This window comes from Pezoporus flaviventris, unplaced genomic scaffold (assembly GCF_033815535.1).
Source record: "Pezoporus flaviventris isolate CSIRO_AGI_PZ_B2104156 unplaced genomic scaffold, CSIRO_AGI_Pfla_v1 ptg000029l, whole genome shotgun sequence".
NCBI lineage: Eukaryota > Metazoa > Chordata > Aves > Psittaciformes > Psittacidae > Pezoporus > Pezoporus flaviventris.
In genome coordinates this window covers 15,690,848-15,712,828 of record NW_026892577.1, presented here as the reverse complement: position 1 = coordinate 15,712,828, position 21,981 = coordinate 15,690,848, and the positions used below count along the sequence as shown (strand labels likewise).

Sequence of the window (21,981 nt, the reverse complement as noted above, 5' to 3'; positions counted from 1 at the left end):
AGCAGCAACTAAAAACATAGGTGTTATCAGCTCTGTTCCCAGGATGAAAGTCAAAACTACAGCACTGCACCAGCTAGTAAGAAGGAGAAAAATTACTGCTACTGCTGAACCCACCGCACCATACCAGGTATTTTAAGTTCAATACCTCCATGAGGTGGGCTTTGTTATAAGCACTGCAAAAGACCAACATGAAGGACTTTAATCTCTATGCCTAATTCAAGTGAGAGTTACAAGAAGCTTCAATGTGAGTTTCTTTTCAGGAATAATTACTGGATAATACCTGAAGGGAAACAAAATTATTCTACTTATCTATTATACTTCTTGACGTGGAGTCAGAAGACTTGATACAGTGCCCATTGAAGCCATGACAAATGTCCTGTCATCTGGGAAAGTATTTGATTCATGTCTCTAGGAAAGAGGATCAAATATAGAGCAAAACCCCAGACCAATGTCACATTATATTTATTTGCATACTAACATTTTATATTACAGATTAAGTTAATGTACAAGTGTTTGTTTTAAATAAAATTACAGACATCAGTATTTACAGAGAGAAAATCATTTACATATATATCTTTTTTTTTTAAATTTCATTGGAGTAAAAAAATTCTCCATGAAGTTTCTACCCACAGGAAATGTCATGTTCTGTGAGAAGTCAGCCTCCTTCAAGGATTAATGGAGACAAGAAACCTAAGCAGGCTTACATTTCAACTCAATGAGTTGATTAAGGAACTGAAATGGGCTTGTTACCTGCATTAAATTGTAACAAGGCTGAAAGAACTTTGGGGATCCCTTCCATATCTATGTCCTATTCTTCAAGGAAGAATGGAAGAGTACCAGTGAGTACCTTCCATTAAAACTGCCTCAGATATGGGACCAGGCCAGCACCCAGCATATCCTCATGGACCTCAAAGCTTAATGTTCTTCTTTTTATCTGCTGAACTACGAGGATTCTGATCCAAGCTTATGATGCCATTGTAAAGTCACTGTTCTAAATGCTCAAAGGCAACCTCTGCTGCCACACAGCCCAACAACCACAGCAGACCATGGTGGAAGAGAAAGATTTTACAAAGAGGGGGACTGGCTGACCCCTCATCATATGTATGTTTTATACCAGCATGGCCCCAAGTCAGAATCCAAGTTTGCCAACTTCCAGCAAATACTGACCTATGTGCTCCCTCAGACTGGCTAGCAAGTGCCAGGGAGAATTACAAGGAAGTCTCTGCATTTGGCATACCTGCATAAAGAACAGGGGAAAGAACTGCATTTCTCAGTAATGCATGAGCTGCAGATAGTAGAGTTCTCTCAGACTAGCTCTGGGCAAACACTTATCCTGAAAGCTCTATTTAGGGGTGTACATTGCCACTAGATCATGCAGTCAAAACTGAGTAAGGTTGTGTTATAAAGAGGCCTGCACCCTGTCGTGGATTGAAGCAGGATATCTGCCTGTTAAATCATAGGAAATTCTGAGCCTCAGTATGCAGAAAAAGCCCTTAATTTGAACGGTCAACTTAATGTGTTTGAACTGCTTTAAATAACAAATTCCAATTTTTAATGGTTTCCCCTGGTGTACAGATACTCCATGCAAGTCAGCATAGCCCCCAGAGGCCCACAGCTCTTTGAAAGCCAGCCTTGAACATCTTTCCATACAGCCATGGTGAAGGGAGAAGGTCTTGAAGCACAACTGAATTTATAGCTCTTCTGCCCTGTGAAGTGAAATGCCATCTCCTTTGATATCTTCAGTGGCAAAAGAAGAACTGAATTCAAGTGCACAAATGCAGACAGAAAAAGGTCTTGTTAATGACAACCACACCTTGTTGCCACCATGTCTTTATAATTTTTAAGGACCACATTCTCTTTGTCATCAAAGTAGAGGAGATTGAGGGACTTCAATTCATCTGGCACACAGCAAGGTGTGCTGATATCTTGAGACAGTTTAAGAGTATGGACTATGGACTGAACTGTAGCATGGTTTGTTGCATTTAGATGTTCCCCCAAGGGGAAGAGACAGGATCCTCTGCAATAAAATGCATTGTATCCACTTGGGTAAATAATCCATCCTGACCAACCAATAGCATGGAAGTCAACGTAGAGTTCCCTTCGATGACACGCTGTTACCTGGCTTTTGGCAGAAGGGATTTCAGCAGCTCGTGGTCTCCTGCTCATGCCTGCATTTCTGCTTTCGATGACCTGATCTTTGCGAGGCACGTGTGAAGCATCATTTTTGGCAGGCTTCATTTCCAGTTCTGAAAGGAAGTTGTGTGTTAAACTTTCTCAAAATAAACTAATTTCCTAATTAATTTTCCTTAATTTCCAGTGTTCTGCACGAAAGCCTATTCTGTAAATCTACATCAAAGTCTTCAGAGTAAATTTTAAAGTGACACCTAAACTGTGAAAGTCCCCAAAGGTGTGTGTATTCAATTGCCATTTCAGCCATAGTTCAAAACTTGCCAAATGTTGTGTTTCTCTTGGTGGTGGCCTGAAGGACTGCAATTTAGCAGAAAGAGAAGGAAAAAGCTCTGTGATATGCTAAACACATTCTGTGAACTCCACATGGCCCTTTTCAGGGCTGAATCTGGTAAATAATGGTATTAATGGTCTTTATAACACCACACCTACAACACATATCACATTGAGCAGTGTTAAAAGAGGGTGGAGAACACTGCCTTTTTCTCTTCCCAGTATTCCTCCCAGGAACTCCGCCCATACACTTGCAAAACAGAGTGTGTGTTTCTGTAAAGGTTTTTGTTTTTGTTTTTTGTTTGTTTTGTGTTGGGTTTTTTTTTTTCCCCTCCAGTTTTTGGATCTGAACTACCATCAGGTTTATGGAACTTTGCTGGAGAATGAAGCTTAGTGACAATAGGTTTGCTTTCTTTCTGGGAAGCCTTGTTAAATGCCTGTGGTTACCTCAAGATCCATATGCTGAAAAACACTGATGTACAGGCTGGTAGAAGAACAATCTTCACAGATTCACTGACCACAAACAACAGGCAGGTCTAGGGAGTTTCTTCATTGAGAAGTGGGTATCAATTTCTCAGTCCTGACACAGTATCCCATACAGAGCTTGATGCTCATTACGCTGGGATCTAGGACTTGACTACAAAAAAATTTCTTTAGAAAGCAAAAATAGACAGGCCAGCCTCATCTTTGGTTTTAATCAGTTTCACCACCTACTTAATACTGATGCAAGTGCTACCTAGTATTTAATATGCAGATGCAATTGTTTACCAGAAGACCCTGCAAACCCAAAACAGAATAATTTTTGTGCCTCCTCCCAGCTTTTGCTCTTTGCATTTATCAGGCTCCAAAACTAAAACTTAGTTGGTTTTACTGGAAGACCAGCGGGGGAGGTAAGACACTGCGTTTTGTAATTTAAGGGATGAGGGTGTTGCCTGCGATGAAAGCAGCCTTTAGTCACGATGCTAAATAGTCACTGAAGTGAAATAGGTGCTTAAAAATCAAGGCAAGGACAGAGAGGTTTAAATTGCTTATTTAACAGCCTCTTCCAGTCTTGAACACTGCACTTAATGACTCTACTTACAGTTGCTTTACCAGCGTTTTCACAAAATTTTCCAGGTCACTGAGATTTTTTAGCATAAACTTAAACAACTTTCACACAAACTTCACCACCTCAAAAGTAATATAAATAGTAATTTAAAAAAGTAGAATTCACATCCATTTTCAAAAAAAATAAACCAGATTTACCCTAAGCTTTAAGAGTATTTCCTGCAAAAACAGTTTGCCTGAGGGGAAAGGCAATCTAAGATGCTGGGTGACGTACTAGCAAGAACTGTCAAATCAAACTGACAGTGACAAAGCCGAACTTCAGACCTGTTCGAGACTGAGATACATGAGGCAGCAGATGGGACCTGAAGATAAACGGGGAGTTCATACTGTAAAACAGACCACTGCTCCTTTGTGAACTTACTTGTGGCAGAGGGTATGAAGCTGGGAGGCCTCCGTTTGTTACTGTTGGTGAAGAGGACGAGGAGAGCATTTCTACTCTCCTGAAAAGTGCCCTGGGTCTTAGCAAACTTAACCAGGTTGTGCTCAATTCTATTGTTGAGTACATGTGTTGCAGTTATCAAAAAGCCGTGGTTGGAGCTGCTGTTTCCAACCCACTTGGAAACCTACCAATGACAGGGAAATGAAAAAATATAGTTTCAATATTCTTATTACAGCATTACAATTAAGCAATGATTATATTAGGAAAAGGGAACAGGCAACAAGCTATAAGAGTGTAAGAACATATATTATGACAGAAGTGAGGTAAATGTAGAGCTGAGACTCAATTGAGTTTAATATTTTAACCAATAATTTAACGACTAAAAATACAAAATATGATACGCGTTTCCCAAAGCTACATTTACAGGAAGATAATTAATTTCTGAGAATTTACTAGTGAATAGATGAGTCTAGGAGTTAAAATTAACATTAAAATAAATCCTTTATTTAGCCAGGATGTATTTTTCATAGCAATCTTAATAACAGAGTATGAACTCTCCAGACTTTCCATACCATTAAAACTCATTTAAATCTAACAAACATGGCATTTGAAGAAATCAACTCACCATCAAGCAAATTTACTTTCTCTAATTGTTATAATTACAGACTAATAGATAAGGCCAGGCCATTTTCAAGCACGGCTATCATGACTTAAGATGCAACTCAACGGATTATCCAAGCATGCTGCTGATTCTGATCATAAAGCTTAGGCAACAAAACCAAAAACAACAACAACAAAAAAAAAAACACAAACCAAAAAAACTTGAGCTTTCAACTCAAGAAGCTATATGTTTTAAACAACATTTGGATTTTTGCTATAGAAAGGCATTCACACAGTTACAGTTTATCTACAAAACAAATCTTGAAACTAACGAATAAAGAAGTTCACAGAGGAGGAAGTTAAATGGAAAACAACCTAACCATTATAAATTCTAAAAATACAACACTAAAGCACTCTGCTCTGTAGTAATGTCACCAGAATAAAAGGAAAATGAAAACCTACTCTTAGTACACAATCAGTGTCATCTACTTTGGCAGCCAAAGCACTAACATGTTTTAATTACAATGACATACTTGGCTCGATGTCTCTCCAATCTACTAGGTTTGGGTTACTCAATTCCCATCATGCCCATGCTACTAGCAGCATATAAACACTTCTCCTTTAATTCAGGTAGCATCAGGTGTACTTTTAAGTGCAGAAAGCTTCTTCCCCTGCTGCTGTCCTTCAGTTCAGATAGACCACAAAACCCAGCACAATGCTAGAGTCAAGAGTTGTCATCTTAAGAAATTTAGAATTAAGTCAGAATTCTCTGCTTACTGTCTGCGTGACATTGAATACTTCCCAGCCTTCTGTGTACAGGGACAATAATCTTGAAGCAACGAGACGTTTTTTTTGTGGTTTGCTTCCACTCTCCAAGAGCTCATACACTTCCACCTTGTTGGGAGCAATGCAACAAAGCAAGAAATGAAGCTAATTATTTTTCCAGCAAAACAAGGAGGACAAAGATTATGCACATATTGGCCAAATCATAGCTGTAAAATTGTACTACCATTCTAAACCAGGGAAAAAGTGTTGTTAGGTACATCTACTTCTAGCGGTGTTCAGAGGCAGGATACTGGACTGTTTGATACTATAGAAAAATATCCTGACCATCCCTTTTACTTCCATTCTGAACAACTGATACCATGAAAGTCTTCTCTTCCTCCACGTCTTTGTCTTCAGGTTTGCGAAATGTCCAATCCTGCCTTTTGCCAAAGAAACAGATACGCTCAAGGTCGGAGCCCACTCCCGCCCTGTTATCCTATGAATCCCTGACTGCTATTACTACTTCTTAGAATAACTCAAGCAGAAAAATTTCGATTTGAATCCCCAGTCCCAGAAAAGCATGATGTGGTCTCAGATAGGTCTGGCATAGGTATCCTTAGGGAGAGCTCACTGCCATAGCGGCAAAGGACAGCACACATACAGCCAAAGCCAAAAAGAAATAAAGCAAGTTTACGTGGTTGCACTCCTCACTTCCAGTATCATTAACAAAGAAAGCGCAAGTGAGTGTTTAGCTGACAGATTATTTCCCACTTACTCTGCAGAAGTGGCTCATGTCAGACCGCATAGACACATGTGTCCTCTTCAGCTTGAAGACCCTGAACTCTGCTTTCAGCATCTCCTCACCCTTCTCCATCGCGTTGACGTCGAAGTAGAAGCGGTACTGGTCCACGTGAACTGGAAAAGAGCCCTCTTTAGGAACCGCGCAAGACTCCGCATTCAAGCTGTGCCCAGCGTTTTCCACAGCAGCGGCCGGTCAGCTCCAACCCCCAGCGGCACCCAGGCAGCGGGCGCGGCGGCCGCTCCCCGTCCGGGAAACGCCGTAGCTGCGGGGAACTGCCCTCCCGGTTCGGCCCTACCGCCCCCAGGGACCCTGTCGGGCCCCCGGCCCACCTCGGTCCTCGAAGCTGCGCACCACGTCGCTCTCCAGCAGCCCCGGAGAGCGGGTGATGCCGTTAGCGTCGGCCACCTTGTTGAAGAGATCGACCATGAACTGGGGTGGCTTCTTGCCGGGAAGGACGTCGGGCGGCAGCTCCTCGATGTCGAAGACCTCCCGCAGCCTCTGCAAGGCCGCCGCCAGAACCTCTTCCCGCGGGCCGGGGCGCAAGGGCAGGCCGCTGGCCGCCGGCAGGCTCAGCAGCCCAGCCAAGGCCAGGGCCAGCTCCAGGCCTGCCATGGCTCAGGGAGGCCGCCGCACCTGTGACAGCCCTGAGGTAAGGGGACAGCGGCCCTCCCGCGGGCCCCGGCCCGCCGAGGCTGGAGGCGGCCAGGAGAGCGCGAGGAGAGCTGGGCAGGGTGCTCAGCCCTATGGCCGCTGCCCCGAGGGGGCCGGCCGCGCCTCGCCCGGGCCATCAATGCCCCTTAAGGACTCAATGGAGCTTCTCCGCTGGGTCGTTAATATCAGAGGGCCGCCGGCTGCGCTCGGGGGAATGGCTGTAGGTCTGACGGGAATCCAAGTGTCCGCAAAGAAAACCGCACCTGCGACAACCTCATTCTTTAAATTCGCTTTGTTTTAAAAGGCTTTGATTTGGGCATTGCGAATCGCGGGTGCTGCTTCCTGCCATTGCCACAGGAGTAAAGCGTAGACTTGAAAAGGAGCGGGAGCCTCCGTACCTTCCAGGTTCACAGCTTGCAGCATCCCCCGGTCCTCGGCGGGACGGAGCCTGCAGTTACCCCGGACTCTAATCCCTGCCCTTCAGCTGCCCACGGTCAGGGCTCAGGGACAAGGTCTGGGTTTCTGCTACTGCAGTGGAGCCAGAGCAGCCAAGCTGCGAAGGGCTTAGCGGTGCGGGGAGGCATTCTGAAAGCTATTTTAAGGCTTAACAGAACCAGCTTTCAATAACTTTTTTTACCCCCTTTGGTTTATGAAGGGTATTCTCCCCAGAAAAGCCCCAACCCAAAACCCAGCCACCCCCTAAAATCCCAAACTCCAAGCACCTGCATACTAGTCCTTTTCACGGACTGACAATTTACTGAGAAGCACATTCTGTAATTCTTCATGCAGCAGTACCTTCTCTGCTTGTGCCACACAGCCTTGTGTTCCCTTTCCAGACAGGAAAGCAAAGAGGTACGTTATAGGGCAGGTAGAAATATCCTCTTGCTTAGGCATGCTCTGTTAGACAGGAGTACTTGCACTGAACAAGCATGTGGGCCCATTGGGGAATGAGATGGTGACGAAGAGGCTACAGCTACACAGGCTCCCAAATTAGCCATCTGAAGAAATAAGAGGTTTAATCTGGATTGTTCAAACAGCTCTGATGCGGGAATTCCTCACCTTCCCTCACCTTCTGCTACTCTAAAGGTGAAGTTCCCATTCAGCTGTGCAGATCTTCAGCTCCAGACTCCCTCCTCCTGTCACTGTTTCCAGCCTTCAGCTACTGTAGCCACATGCTTAAGAAAAGAAAAAGAAAAGCGTAGTTATTATTGCTAGGGTTTTTTTTTTTCACCGAGAGGCAAGCTTGTTGATCCAGTTTGCCATATGAGGTGCAGAGCACTGATGAAGGAAAATGAGAAGCAGTCATGGGTTAATCAGAGCAGCGTAAAAGTGCACATAAAGCCACAGCCAACTTTGATCCTCAGAACTCTCCAGCTGTCTTCTAAGGGCTGTAGGTGTCACAGCTCATGGCTAACAGCAGTGCTGGATAAAGTAATATCCATCCAACCGCCTGCCTGAGAGCATGGAAAGATACTAGTGATACATGGGAAATTATCACTAGACTGTTTTTCAGTCATTCTAAAAGCTTTCTTCCACTCCACTGCTGCTTCACATGCTTATCCTCACAAACCCTACCCTGCTCTTGGGCCTCTTCATTTACTCCTACTATCCTCCCTAGGCATATACCTCCATTTCTACTCTCCTGGTGCTGCTTCCAGACATTAATGTCTGGAAACATAGTTAGGTTTCCCAAAGAACCTTTACTCTGCCCTAGAGGCAAAGATTTATGAAAAAAGCCCTCTCTGTTTAATATAAGCTGGGACCACAAACAACGAAATGCCTCAATCACAGTGGTGCGGCTGCAGAAATTCCAGTGTACAGTTAGCCAAACGTAACCCACTGAGTGTTGTGTTCTTTTATTTTCATATTTCTGATTAGGCAAACAACATAATGAAAGCCTTGCTCCCTGTTCTTCCGTAAGGCTGTATGACTCACTGCTTATGTAAGCCTTATGCAGGAGTTGGTCATAGCTCCACTGATGATACTACGTACTAGTTTGCAATTAGTGCAAGGCTTCAACCTCCCTTCTGTACAACAAAATTAGGTTCTCTCAACTTACACGTTGTGAGCAGTGTGGCTTTGGGAGCCCAGGAAAAGCAGGGAATCTGTAGGGATCTATGATAGATAGTTAACGACTCAAAATTTTTGGTGGATTCTCTAAAGAGTTCAGCATTGGTGTTGCTTTTCCTTCTCTCAAATGCCAGGATAAACAGCTTGAAAAGCCTGAAGCATTAAAAGTCATCTGGTTTTCAGGTATATCTTATGGGTAAGAGCAATGGGATTTAGTATGTATCCTGCCACATCATCTTTCATGCCATTTTAACTAATACAGAACAGCAATATTGAAAAAGCATGGTTCTTGCATAGTATCATTAGTGGGCAGGGCAGAATCTAATCTACTTGTCAGCATTCTTGTGCATTTCAGAACCTTAGCAAATTTGGACTTAAATGGGAGTCCAACCCTGCCATTCAGAAATGAAGAGCTCAGCTCAGAATGTACTCTCCCGTCTCCCATTCATGTCATGTTTAGCACACACAGTAAGAAACTAGTGGATAGAGGAAGCTGGAAGTTGCTGCTTTCTCAATACAGCTGCATGACCCTTCACTGTATGCTCTCTGTGCAGGTTCCCTAGTTCCTAGTTTAGTGACTCAACATGGGGAAGAATAATTTCTGCTCCCTGAACCCAACAATGATGCACCACAGTCAAAAACACAGTGTTTTTTGCAAGCAGGGAGCAAGAACACGAAGTACTTCACTCACTTCATAGCAGCTGCCTTAGACCCACTTAAAAAAGAGAAATGGCCGTTGTATGAAAGATGTCAGACTTCTCTAGTTTTAATGATAGTAAAGGCAGCAAAAACCAATGTTGCCAGCAAAAGTTCAGAACTGATAACGAAAGCTTCATCTTCCGAGTCTCAGCTGCAGGAACAGGACTGTACCACATCAGCAATATTGCGTGAAGGAGTGTTGACGTCACCCCAGGGCCTAGAATAGTAATCCCTTGAGAGCTGGGTAGATGAAGAGAACCACTGTGTTAGTAAGCATATATTCAGCATTTAGCTTGAATGTTGGAACAGGGAAATAATAAATGGACCTAAGTTGCAGAGAGTGTTTTTACCATATTTCTAATATATAAATACCTCTCCCAGAGGAGATGAACTCCCAAGTGCAGACTTGCCAGCACATCCTGACTACAAGACATATGCCTTATGCAAGCCCTTCAAAAACTGGTCTCTCAGCAATTTTGTATGATAGTTTTGTGTAAACTACAGTTGATGAATTAATGGTCTAAACAACAAGATGCCATATTACCTTTTTTTTTCTTTTTCCAATCAGAACTTCCTTGTACTGTGCTATCATTTCCCGAAGCATTTCCAAAGGACTTGAAAGATTTCCTGCCTTCCTTGTAATGCTGCATCTGTCAGACAGGGAAACCAATGCAGCAGGCAGTATACTACCACATCCAAAGTCACCTGAAGGTTTATAGCAGGAGAATCCAGATCTTCCCTCTCTTAAAAGATCAAACAGGTAGATTACTCCACATTTTAAACCATCTCAGTGACTATGCCTAACTTTAAGACCTTCCTAATTTTTACATATTTTTTTTGGCCATAGTAAGCCAAGTTTGGAAAAAGCTGTTATGGGGTCTTTTCACATCTAATCTTTCAGTCATTTAATCTAATCTTGGTTTCCCTGCCCATGGCAGGAGGGTTAGAACTTGATGATCTTAAGGTCCTTTCTAACCCTAACTACTCTATGATTCTATGATCTTTATGTACCATTTGAGAAAGCACAGCCATCACCAGCACAACAGACTTGTCCTTCTTTGCTGAACCACTGAAATATGGCTGTGCCTCAACACCTCCTCCCTTCAAGAGAGAAAACTGCTTAAACTGTTATTACTAGATTTGACATAGGAATCACACCAGTTTGCAAAAGAATAAAAGTCAGGTATTATCCCATGAATTTTATTATTAATCTATCTAGTTTCTTCTTTAAAGAAGAAAATGATTTTATGTTGGAGAAAAGTGTCACCCTTTTGGAAGAACATTATTCAGGTTACTTTTTTCTCCAAGACTGTTTTGTCAAATTAATTGCTTAAATTACTGCTTCCTGTGACAGCTCTCCCCTGAAGGATACATTCTGTAACAGTAACTTTCACACTGCTTTTTCTAGTTATGTGATGCCTGCCTAGATATCTTCACCCCTAAGAAAGTATGGTATATCATTACATGTAGGCTTATTTTTTCTTGATAGATCTCAATGTGTAAACATTTTGAAGTCTATTAGAAAATTCCCTCCCTTCCCACCAATGCTGTTATGAGGATTTCCCTCTCATTTTCACACTGTTACACAGCAGTGACATTGTTTACTGAACAGATTTTGTGTATCTGCTCAGACTCAGCAAATGCAAAACGTTCTCCCTCTCTGAAGAGGATTTTATTTCCATAGTAGTGATGGGGCATTATGGGTCCTGGCAGTATTCATCCACTATCAAACTGAGTTAATTGGTAGATGAGGAAAAAGGCTCCAACTCAATCGCAGGCTAATAGGCACTGGAATGGGGTGCCCAGGGAGGTTGTGAATGCTCCATCCCTGGTGGCGTTCAAGGCCAGGTTGGACAGAGCCTTGGATGGCATGTTTTAGTGTGCGGTGTCCCTGCCCATGGCAGAGGGGTTGGAACTAGGTGATCTTAAGGTCCTTTCCAACCCTAACTATTTTCTGATTCTATGATTCTATGATCAGTATAATCAAATTCACTTCATGTACAACTTTAACTGAGGAATCAAGATACAAAGGTCTGTTCTGATGGCTACTAAAATCATTGCCATCACCAATCTCCATAATTTTTGAAAAGCACATCTCAAACTGTATCTGGAGTTCACCAAAACTGAAGCCCACAAGATCATTCTTTGTGAAAATCAATCAAAATCTGTGCAACAGGCTATCCCTTTTCAGGAACGAAACTCACCTCCATCCTTTCCTTACAGCAGTATCAATAAGCACACAGAAACTGGAGAAAGGCTAATGTTATGTGTTTCAGTCATACCCATACAGCGCAACACACTTTTTGGCTCTGATGAAAGCTAGTATCAGAAGGCTAGGTCCTAGAGGAACAGCATCCTCTGTCCATGTGAGTGGAGCTGCATTGTAAATGGCAAAGAAACGGAAACTTCTTAGTCCTTATGACTCAAAAGAAGCCCAAAGAAAGCTCAAAGAAAAAGATGGCTCAAAGAAGGAAAGTGCTACAGGATTTTATGAAAAACAAAAATTTCTGAAAGTCTTGTCCTTTCATTGTAGCCACTTGGAAGGCAGAGAATTGCACTATTTTCTGGTAGTCAAAATAAGGCAAGTTTAGCAACCTTGGAATCAAAAGCAAAGTTGACCTTGTGACTTGAGTATAACTGTCTATAGATGACTACTATCTGAAGTCAAAATTTACAGATATAAAAGCTCAATTCTCTGCATCTTTACATGGAAGGGTAACATTTATTAGCTGTAATAGACTCAAATCTCCACATGGTGTAGCCCTTTGAGAAAAGGTTGAGTCATGATATGAAGCTATAGATTTAAAAATACACTTCTCCATCTAGAATAACCATTTCTATCAATCTATCCATTCAGCATCTTGCTAACACTTCTTTGAGGTGGGTCATCATTGTTTGGAAGAGACAAAGGCCTACAACCTTTAGCAGAATCCCTTTTCTCTGGGTCTGAATTTAGTTCTTACACCAGCGATGAGTGGGTCGGCTATGCAAAACTTAAGTGTTCACCAAATGGATGAATGCAGGAAAATGAACACTTGGGAGAATACAAGAGGAAGATGGGATGGGTGGGGTGAGAAACATTTTAAAGACTATGCAAGAGGGTTTTTTCTTTAATCGCACCATCCCCCTCACAAATATGATTTGAAACCAGGAGGAACAGCTATGGTAAGTTTTAACTTCTGTTGTTAAAATACCAGAGCAGCATGTTTTACCTAACCAGTGTACACAGTTCCGATAACTGCTTATAGACAATCCAAGATTTTTTGCCATTTATCTCTGTAGATATCTCTTTAACTGCATTTGTCTGTTCAGCTGCGTAGGTAGTGGGTCACTTCAATCTCTGTTAGCATGACATTTTTTGAGCAGCATGGTGCTCAGCTTTTAGCACCTTCATATGAAAGAAGTTTAGAAGTTTTCCTCTTGGTATATTACTTTACTGTCCTGGGTTCAGCAGTAGCAGTCATTTTTTCTCCTCCTTGGTAGCTGGTGCAGTGCTGTGTTTTGACTTTCGGCTCGGAAACAGAGCTGATAACACTGATATTTTGCTTTGGCCAAGGACTTTGTGAGCCTCATGCTCTGCCAGGGAGGAGGGGAAGCTGGGAGGGAGCAGAGACAGGACACCTGACCCAAGCTAGCCAAAGAGGTATTCCATACCACAGCACGTCATGCCCAGGATGTAACTGGGAGTTAGCTGGAAGGGCTGGGACTGCGGGGTTGGAGGAGGTATGGGTTGGTGCTTGGTCGGGCTGGGGGGAGGCGAGTTATCGGTCGGCTGGTGGCAAGATGTCATATTCTCTTCCCTTGTTATTTCCTTTATCATTATTAATATTGGTGGCAGCAGCAGTGATTTGTGTTGTACCTTAGTTACTAAACTGTTCTTATCTCAACCCGTGAGAGTTGCATTCTTATTCTTTTCGATTCTCCTCTACATCCCTCCGGGAGTAGGGGGAGGGAAAGAAGGGGAGGAGTGAGTGAACGAGCGGTCTGTGTTTAAACCATGACATTTACTTATTAAGATTATACTCTCATGCTGAAATGTCTTTCCTTAATAGGATTAATGATCCCCCCCCCCAGTTTAATTCCTAAATTAATCTATGTTTGTTTTTCTTTATCCCTTTTTTACTTGGGCAAGAAAACAAGTTATAAAAACACAAACATTCCACAGAAGTGATTTTTGAAATCACACACAAAATAGCAAATATGAACCATGATACTGAATACTTGGAAACTGAGAAGGCTAAAATACATATTCTTAAAAATATTTTGTATCTATAACCTATTTAATGGTAAACGTTGACTATGCAATAATCACTAGCCAGGGATTGTTTCAGATATTCTTTGAAGATGCGAAAGGAATTGACTTCACACAGGTAAAGCTAAACAAGCAAAAAAATCAGATAATGCTGTATGGAATAAAAGTATTGTTCCGAAATAGCTCTTGTACTTCAAAAGGTACAGCAGCTATATCATATTCCAGAATAATTTTTGCCTATAAATAAGCCTGTAGACCTTTAATCACATGCTGACTTTTGACATTAAATACTTAAAATTTTTTTTTTACTCTTATACTAATATTCACTCACTCTTTAACACTTTAAAAAGGAGCAAGTAGTGGAAGAAAAATCTAGTTGGTAGGATGCATAATTTGAAGTCACATGAAAAATAATACCAATCATTTGGTCAGAGCCACACTATACAAGAAAAGATGGCTCCCCAATCCCATTCCTCCCTCCACCCCCAAAGATGACTTCTAGAAGAAACTTTTTACTTTTTTATTAAGTCTATAAAAAGCCAAGGGTTTATAAAAAGCACATGCAAGTCCATTTACATTAACACATCAGTGAGCAGCTGCAAACTTTCCTTAGTACAGGAACTATGTCTTTAAGACTGGAAGCAGTAAATAAAAGAGGACACCAAGCTCAGGTGACAAAAGCAGCTTTGCTGACAGCTGAATTCCTGGTTTGTTCCTGAGGCACAGGGATGTGGTGGAAGGGTATGACACCCAAAACCAATCAGAAATTCCTATAGCTTTGGAGAGAACAGCAAAGTCGATTTGTTTTTTACTGATTCATTTTAAGTTGTATCAACAGACCTATGATTTAGGTCAAGCTTAGAGACTTCGTATCATCTTTCTCCTGAAAGATGGAATGTAAAGGAATATAAACGGGATCAGAAAAAAGATATGTCAGGAAAAGGTGCAAAAGCCACACCTTCAAAAGCCATGAGGAAAAGAAACAGCCTTGGACTGTCTGCCCTTTCCCGACTGCAGTTTGTGTAAAGCCAACTGACCAGTTACTGAAACGGTGAAGCACCACCTTCTGCAGATCTCTACAGGTCCTTTAACACTGAGCAAAAACCAGAAGAAAAGCCACTGGAAGTTATTTTCAAGACTGTTCTTCTTTGAGAACAAAGTAACAGTTTGCATTCTCCCTTCACCATTCACCCTGCAGTATCTGTACTTGAAGTAAACAAAATACTTTCACAGTGAACAAAAATCAATGTAGCTTAGCCTCCCCTTTTCTCAACAGTTTAGGAATAGGAAAGACATCAGGCATATTTAACTATTCCTAGTTTTTAAGCCATACAGTAATTTAGTGTTGCTGCAAGAATCTGGTTATTTATCCATTCTTTTCCCCTTGAAGATCTCCTTGCATAGCATACTGGTACTTTGAAGACAGACCCAGTTAGTACTCAGATTTGCTACAAATAATCCAGTCCTTCCTTCCTTGGAAGGAAATGCATATTAGGACTTGCCTCACTGTCAGGAAGCTAGAGATCTTCCCTATCTACAGAACAGGTATAACCTACAACTTCTGTATATGCTCCAATTATGTCTCTTGCCAAATGTGATTATGCTTAGTAAAATATAGTGAAAACATTCCCCCTCTGACCAACTAACACCTCAGTCTTTGTTAAGGTATAAAATTTTAAGTGCTAACAGGGAATTGTAATGTTTTTGAAATAAATTACAGTGAGACCCATGAACATTTCAGGAGATTTCAGTCCACAACCTATGACAAACGTAACAGTTACTGTCACCTCAGTGAAAGAATTTTACCAAGCAATTGCCAGTTGTGTATGGGACTGCAACCAAACTGACAATTATGGTGTAAATGGGTTTTCCATAATATAATGAGTTTTCCATAATTATCAACTGTCAGTCATCTCAATACCCTGCAAGGCTTTCCATTTGCTGTGATTAAACCTCTGTGGCAGCAGAATTATTTCCCAAGTTAATTAGTGATGTAAGTTACACTGCATATGCTAGATAGTGGCAACAATGAAAGCACCGATATTGAAACAAAATTCTCACTACTCATGAAAGGGTCATACAATGATTTTGATGTACTTGGTAGTACAAGCGAATCTCTTATGCTGACCACTGTCATCTCTTTTTTCTTTGATGGTACACTCTGTGCCCTGTGACCATTCAAGGAACATACAGAAAATCAAGGAAGAAGTTCTTGGGATTTCACAGAAATCAAATAAAGTCTTGCAACCCACAGCAACATCCATGGTTCTTATTGCAATAAAATGTCAGTGTATTCCTCATCCCATTTATATTAAGAATTCTTTTAAAGAAAAGGTGCTAATATTTTGTATTGTTTCATTAATGAGGTAGATGGCACTTTCATATAAATAGTGTAAATAAGAAATTAAGCTCTGAGCCTGCAACAATTCTTCAGTCAATAGTTATATTATGAACATGAAATAGTTCTTTAATTTAATAGATAAACAGTAAGTCTCTAAAAAAAAGAGTGATGGTCAAGTGTCTTTCCTTGACAAAAGTCACTGGAATTCTGGCTTTAGTCTCCAAACACCTTCACCGTTTGGGTTCCTATGGAAGGTGCAGAGATTGCGGAGAAGTTCTCTAAAGACACAGGACTGCGCCGCAGGCAGTTTGGACTCAAACTGGTGCAATATTTCCTGAGTGCTAGCCTCGCCGTCCACACGGGCCTGGAATGCTATGAAATTACGCACATCCACGAGCAGTTCATCATATTCTGTTGAACATGGGGGTGGGGCAGATGCTTGCTGGTAATTCTCATGTCCCGCATTCCCAGTCTCTTGGGGTAAAATGAGGTGGTTTCTTGCCCTCATCTTCGCCAATAAAGATGAAGAGTCTAGCGCACTGGATGATGATTCTCCAGATTTTCCATTGAAGTACCCACTGGAACTACACTTCTTTACATCTTCTTCCTTTATTGTATCTGCATCCTGCAAACAAACATACGGACTATGGAGAAAGATGGATTTTGAAATCTACCCAATCTGTTAAGCAAAATCTGCCTGCTGTGTAGATTTAAACAACAAACATGAACAGTCATCTGAAATACACAATAAAGAGTTAATATGTTCTGGTCTTAACTTTAGAACTTAGGAAGTGGAAGAAAAGCAGTGCTGGTCTTGAGACAGATAACCAGATCATGTTGCAATTTGCGACTGCCATATCTAATTAGATTTCATCAAGATGCTATTTCAAAACATGAAAAATTAAATTCATGGGTGACTAAAAATTCTAGAACTCTACATAATAGGAATACCTCCGATCTTGTATGCGCCCAGAGCACAGTATGTTGATCAGAGAGCAGAGCCCTTCTCCTCAGCCCTGAGACCTTTGGGGATTGCTCCAGGGAGCAAATAAATTCCCTGGAAAAGCATGAGGTAATGGGCTCCTCAAGGTTGGCATGCGGATGATCTGGAAAAGAGCTGGGACCATTTTCTCCAGGGTGAAACACAGCAGGCAGTGCCTGTGGGCATGACTTTGATGTAGATAATGAAAAACCTTTCACAAAGGCCTCTGATTTGAGTTTTGAAGAAAAGCCCGGGATATGCCCATTGAGTTACACATTCCTCCTGGAAATCTGAAATCCTGTGTGTTCTATCTGCATGGTGTTACATGGCTGGAAACAGAAAAAAAGAGAGCAGTATGGGGCAGGCAGGGTGGGGCTGTGTGAAGCTGGGCCCAAACAATGAGGGCTGAGGTAGGAGTCCACCTCCCACAGCAGTACCTATGTTGAAATATGGCTAAACTAATCCAGGTCTGAAGGCTCCAGCTCCTGATGGGTTGGCTGTCTGCTTTGCCTCTGGTATACACATACTGAGTTTGTAATGAATCTACTCTCATTTTACATACACCATTACCTCATTTGCTGTGCCATCTTCACTCATGAATCACTGCTTATAAGACAGTATTCACAAAGAATTGAAGCAGCTTGGACTGCTTTTCCTCTTACTATGATCACCACTCCCACAGCACATACTGGAGCGTATGTTTAACTGTCCTTCTGCAGCTGTGGCATGGTAGCCTGTGGCTAAGAGGTGGTAGCACGTAGGTGAAGGACAGACATGTTTCAACATAACCAGAAGTTCTTTACTGTGAGGGTGGTGAGACACTGCAACAGGTTGCTCAGAGAAGCTGTGGATGCCCCTGTCAGTGTTCAAGGCCATGCTGGATGGTCTCTGAACAACCTGGTCTAGTAGAGGGTGTCTTTGCCCATGTCAGGGGGGTTGGAACTCGATGATGTTTAAGGTCCCTTCCAACCCAAACCATTCTATGAGTCTATGATTCTATAATCATATAGCATACGGGTATGAGATCTACAGTATTAATCAGGTTTGTTGCATAAATCAGAACATTTCACATGTATCAGCTATTAAAAGAGAAATATTAGCCTATGTCTCATACCTTGCACTTCTTTGCAGGTGACACACAAGTGGAGTGTGAAGAAAGCAGCATCGGGTTTCTTTTTCGACCAAACCGACTTCTAAAAAAAAAAAAAAAAAAAAATCACAAAAAATTAACTCCATAAAACATCTTTCTCAAAATGATTAGGACAGTTTCGCCAAAGACACTGACTGGGTTTGCATTTTAGGGTCCTCATGAGCTCTCTGCCAAACTCTCTCTCCTCTGCTGTGCAACAATAATGCTTTCTTTGTACTTTGTAATGGATTTCCTAGGCTTGTAATATGCCTTCCTGTCTTTATTAAATATAAAACACAAAACTCCAATTTGATACATGTTACTGCAAATACCAAGTGGAAAAAAGAATAAAATCCATACCATCCTAAGGAACTCCTCTGTTTTTTTTTGGAAAAGCAGCATGAGAACTTACTTTACTCCTGCTGGTGCACCTGAAAGACCACTCATGCCTGTCCACGTTGGCACACCAGAAGCAGCACCTAAACATCGCTGTCGAGAGACTTTTAAGGCTCTTAAGGCATCCTGGGCTACTCTGCTTGCTTCTGCTTCCACCAGCACATGATCTGCACTGGAAGCTTCCATAATAGCATCATGCTTCATAACACTGTGTACCCCTAAAAACCAGAAAATAAAAGAAAAGCTGAATGAGGACATCTGTTAATATATCTGGTTAGCTGTAAAATTAAATATTCACCATTTAAGTGAATGCCACAATCATATTTTTCCTTTTTCAGGCTGATTATATTCAGCACTTCAGTCATTTCTAATAAGAGAACCTCCTTCTGTATCAGTTAAGCAATCAGTTTGACAGCAAACCACTTCTGGTGTGCTGATGAGGTCATTATTCAAAACAGACTTGGCAATTATGTGGGTAAATCGATCATTCCTATTGTTATGGACAGGACAGACAGAAGTGAAACCCTTGTGTAAATGAAGGTTTGTTACATCCTAATTTCCAGAAGAAACACTGCATTACTTCTATACACAGAAGCATTCCTGGAAGGTTGCAGATCTGAAATATTTGTGCCAACATAATTAACACGTTCATAACTACAGCATTTCAATGATGAAAGTCTTAAATGATTCACTACAGTAACAGAATAGAAAAAGACCACAATTTTAAATTATAACTCTAGCTATCAGAGTAACAGAACTGCTCCTTCCTTCACTTGCAAGTCCTATATACCTCTGTTTGAACAGTCCGATATTACTGAGCAGTCAAGTAAGTTACCTGATTTTTTTAAAAGTTTCTCCAAGACGTAATCATCATTTTTCTTTGAGTCTTCCTCCTTCTCTTCACTGTTCTCCCTTCTGTATTGCTTTTGTTTCACTAGATGAGGAATGCGCTCTCCTTCAAATTTGGCATCTTTGTGCCGTTTCTTCTTAGACTTATCTTTGTGACTCTTGTGTGACAGCATATCTACCCTGTGCTTTGTTTTTGAGGTACATTTATAATGATTATTATCTAATTGCCCATCTTCAGTTTTAGCAACCTGCTTTTCAAAAGAGCCAGCTGCACCACACATAAGGCTAAAATCTCCCTTGACATTTGCATTAGCTGCTCCAGGTATTTCATCAGCCAACATGGGGTCCTGACATCCGGTGTTCTCTGAAGACCCTGCATCACCTGGCAATAAGTGGGATGTAGATTTGTCAGCTCTTTCCAAGCCTTCCTCCTTGCTTTTATTCAATGAATTTATATTAGTAGCAGCTTGTGCATTATCTTTTGCATAGTTGTTTTGATCAAAGGCTTCCAAATTGCCTCTGGTTTCCTCACTTGTCTCTATTGCTTTGGAAGAAGAATTTTTCATGTCTGCGGTTGAGCAGGAATTGGATAACTTGATGTACTTTGGTGAACTGCTTTCTGTAAGATGAAGATCACCTTTAGAAGTGCCATTATCAGGTGGCTTTTCAAGTTTCCGTTTCAAGTGGTGTTTTGGGACTTGAACATCTGATCCAGTACCTGAGGGGTGAATTAGTATTCACTTATCAAACACTTCAAACATTCTTCTTTTTTAAATAAATAGAAAAAAAATCATGTACCTGCAAAAATCGCACTTGTTTCTGTCCCCTGAGATCCATCTGGGCTGCTCAGAGTAAAAAGTTCATAAAGGTCATTGGATTTGAAAAAGCGCCTCTGCTTAGGGTCTTTCAGCACTCGGTTTGTTAAAAACTGTTTGAAGATTTGTCTAAAAAAGGAAAAAAAAAGTACTTTTGCGTGAAAAAAAGTCTAGCTATGTTTAAGTACTGAATAGAGTACTTAAACAGAAAACTGTGTAAAACAAACATCACCCTGTAGAACAATTAAGCAGTGGGAAGATGATGTTAGTTTCCAAAAGACAATCTCGAGTTAGTAACTTTCAAACAACCAACTAAATTGTTAAACACAGGGATTTATTGTTCTGCAACAACTCCATAACACAACAGGTAACCACCACCCTGAAATGTCCTATGAGGCGTTCCTTAACTAAGCAATAAATAACTTTACAGCTAGATTTTTTTGTGTGTGTCCATTAAAACGGACAAGCTTGCTTGTATTACAGTAAGACTATCAGAAAGCTCCTGAAAGAAAACCAAGAGATTGCTACAATGACAACATTTTAATGGTTTAATTGGTTGAAGGAATCAAAAGCAGAAGAGTCTGATGATCTCAGTCTGATGGTGATAACTGGGTGACAACCACTGAAAAGGGAAATATGCGTTGTAGTGGAGAGCAAGGCAAGAAAGAGCCTATCTCCTTTCAGAAAGGAACAAATCTAGGGGAGTACTAAGCTGTAAAAAGTTGTGTAGTACTGGTAAATCATGTTTGTACCTCAAAGCATTTGACTGCAAGTTCTAGGTGCTATTTTCCTGTTCAAGAGATACATCCCTAAATAAAGCTAGAAATCAGTTCTCAAGAAAGGTTTTAATCATGGTTTTGGCTCTGCTGGCATTAAGCAGGGAAACTATTTTTAAATCCAATAGGTAGAAGACAAGTTTAAACACAGGTGCCAACTACTGCAGTGCACATATCAGAAGACTAAAGTTTTTAAGAATTAATTGAGCTTCAAAGCTTTCTGGAGGGATGAGCACATATTTGCAGGGAAGAGAACATGAGCAAAGAGAAAAGACAACTGACAACTTGCTTAAAGTTCAAGGTCCACTGTACTGGTCTGGAAAGAAATTAATTTCTGATGGCTGCCCTGACCGTTTGAGCCCACTTCCTTGATGTGGTCAGTGCTGTTCAAGCAGAAGTATGCCAGAGGGACACAAGCCAACCAACAGCGGATGCTTTGCGTCCGTGTGGTAAAACGGATTGAAAAAGGCACTCGATAAATGCAGGTATTTCATTATTTAGAGCTTTTCATTCATCTTCATTTTCAGAGAGGATATTCCAGTACTAAAGAGTAATGCCTAGTCAGAGGATTCCCATCTACATTCATTTGGAATTCATGTGAGTGAAGCTAACTACTGAGAAAGCTTGAATGGGAAAGCAAACAAAAATGGTTTCATTGATTTCAAAACACAAGCACTTTAAGGCTTTAGCTATATTTTAGAATAAATAATGTGAATACAACTGGTGGTTCTCGGGATTTAATTCTCTCTTTGGAACGATTCAGGAATAAAATCAAACTGGGTTTGCAAAGTAGTAAACAGATGTATGCATCACATACATCTTTCCATATCCTAAGAACAATATAAGTAACCTGCTGATTTCAGTTTACATTTCAGACTTCATGAGTCTCATGTTCTGAGTAAGGGGTT

General features: G+C 41.2%; 3 protein-coding genes across 5 annotated transcripts in view; all 3 read right to left on the bottom strand.

Annotated features, from left to right (window-relative positions):
• VSTM4 (V-set and transmembrane domain containing 4) overlaps positions 1-21,981 on the bottom strand; it is a 454,962-nt gene that overhangs the window by 172,326 nt on the left and 260,655 nt on the right. The window lies entirely within an intron of this gene.
• Positions 471-6,892, bottom strand: LOC133272263 (bone morphogenetic protein 2-like). The gene is made up of 5 exons (XM_061459234.1): positions 6,443-6,892; positions 6,087-6,226; positions 5,324-5,440; positions 3,929-4,130; positions 471-2,246 (listed from the first exon to the last, which is right to left on the bottom strand). The coding sequence occupies exons 1-5, from the start codon at positions 6,723-6,725 to the stop codon at positions 1,798-1,800; spliced, it is 1,191 nt and encodes a 396-aa protein (XP_061315218.1). The 5' UTR covers positions 6,726-6,892; the 3' UTR covers positions 471-1,797.
• ERCC6 (ERCC excision repair 6, chromatin remodeling factor) overlaps positions 14,295-21,981 on the bottom strand; it is a 44,373-nt gene continuing 36,686 nt past the window's right edge. The window contains exons 16-20 of the mRNA XM_061459233.1: positions 20,281-20,426; positions 19,469-20,200; positions 18,650-18,851; positions 18,223-18,301; positions 14,295-16,751 (exon numbers count right to left, since the gene is read on the bottom strand). Of these exons, the coding sequence (XP_061315217.1) occupies positions 16,323-16,751; positions 18,223-18,301; positions 18,650-18,851; positions 19,469-20,200; positions 20,281-20,426 (1,588 nt within the window). The 3' untranslated portion in view covers positions 14,295-16,322. The remainder of the gene's footprint in view (positions 16,752-18,222; positions 18,302-18,649; positions 18,852-19,468; positions 20,201-20,280; positions 20,427-21,981) is intronic.

What these genes read in the sequence shown, in the direction of transcription:
- LOC133272263 (XM_061459234.1), bottom strand. Translation starts at nt 6,725, where the DNA reads ATGGCAGGCCTGGAGCTGGCCCTGGCCTTGGCTGGGCTGCTGAGCCTG. An exon ending in ACATGAGCCACTTCTGCAGA is followed by an intron (nt 5,441 to 6,086) that starts GTAAGTGGGAAA and finishes GCTCCCAACAAG; the next exon opens with GTGGAAGTGTATGAGCTCTT. An exon ending in CTTCATACCCTCTGCCACAA is followed by an intron (nt 2,247 to 3,928) that starts GTAAGTTCACAA and finishes ACTTCCTTTCAG; the next exon opens with AACTGGAAATGAAGCCTGCC.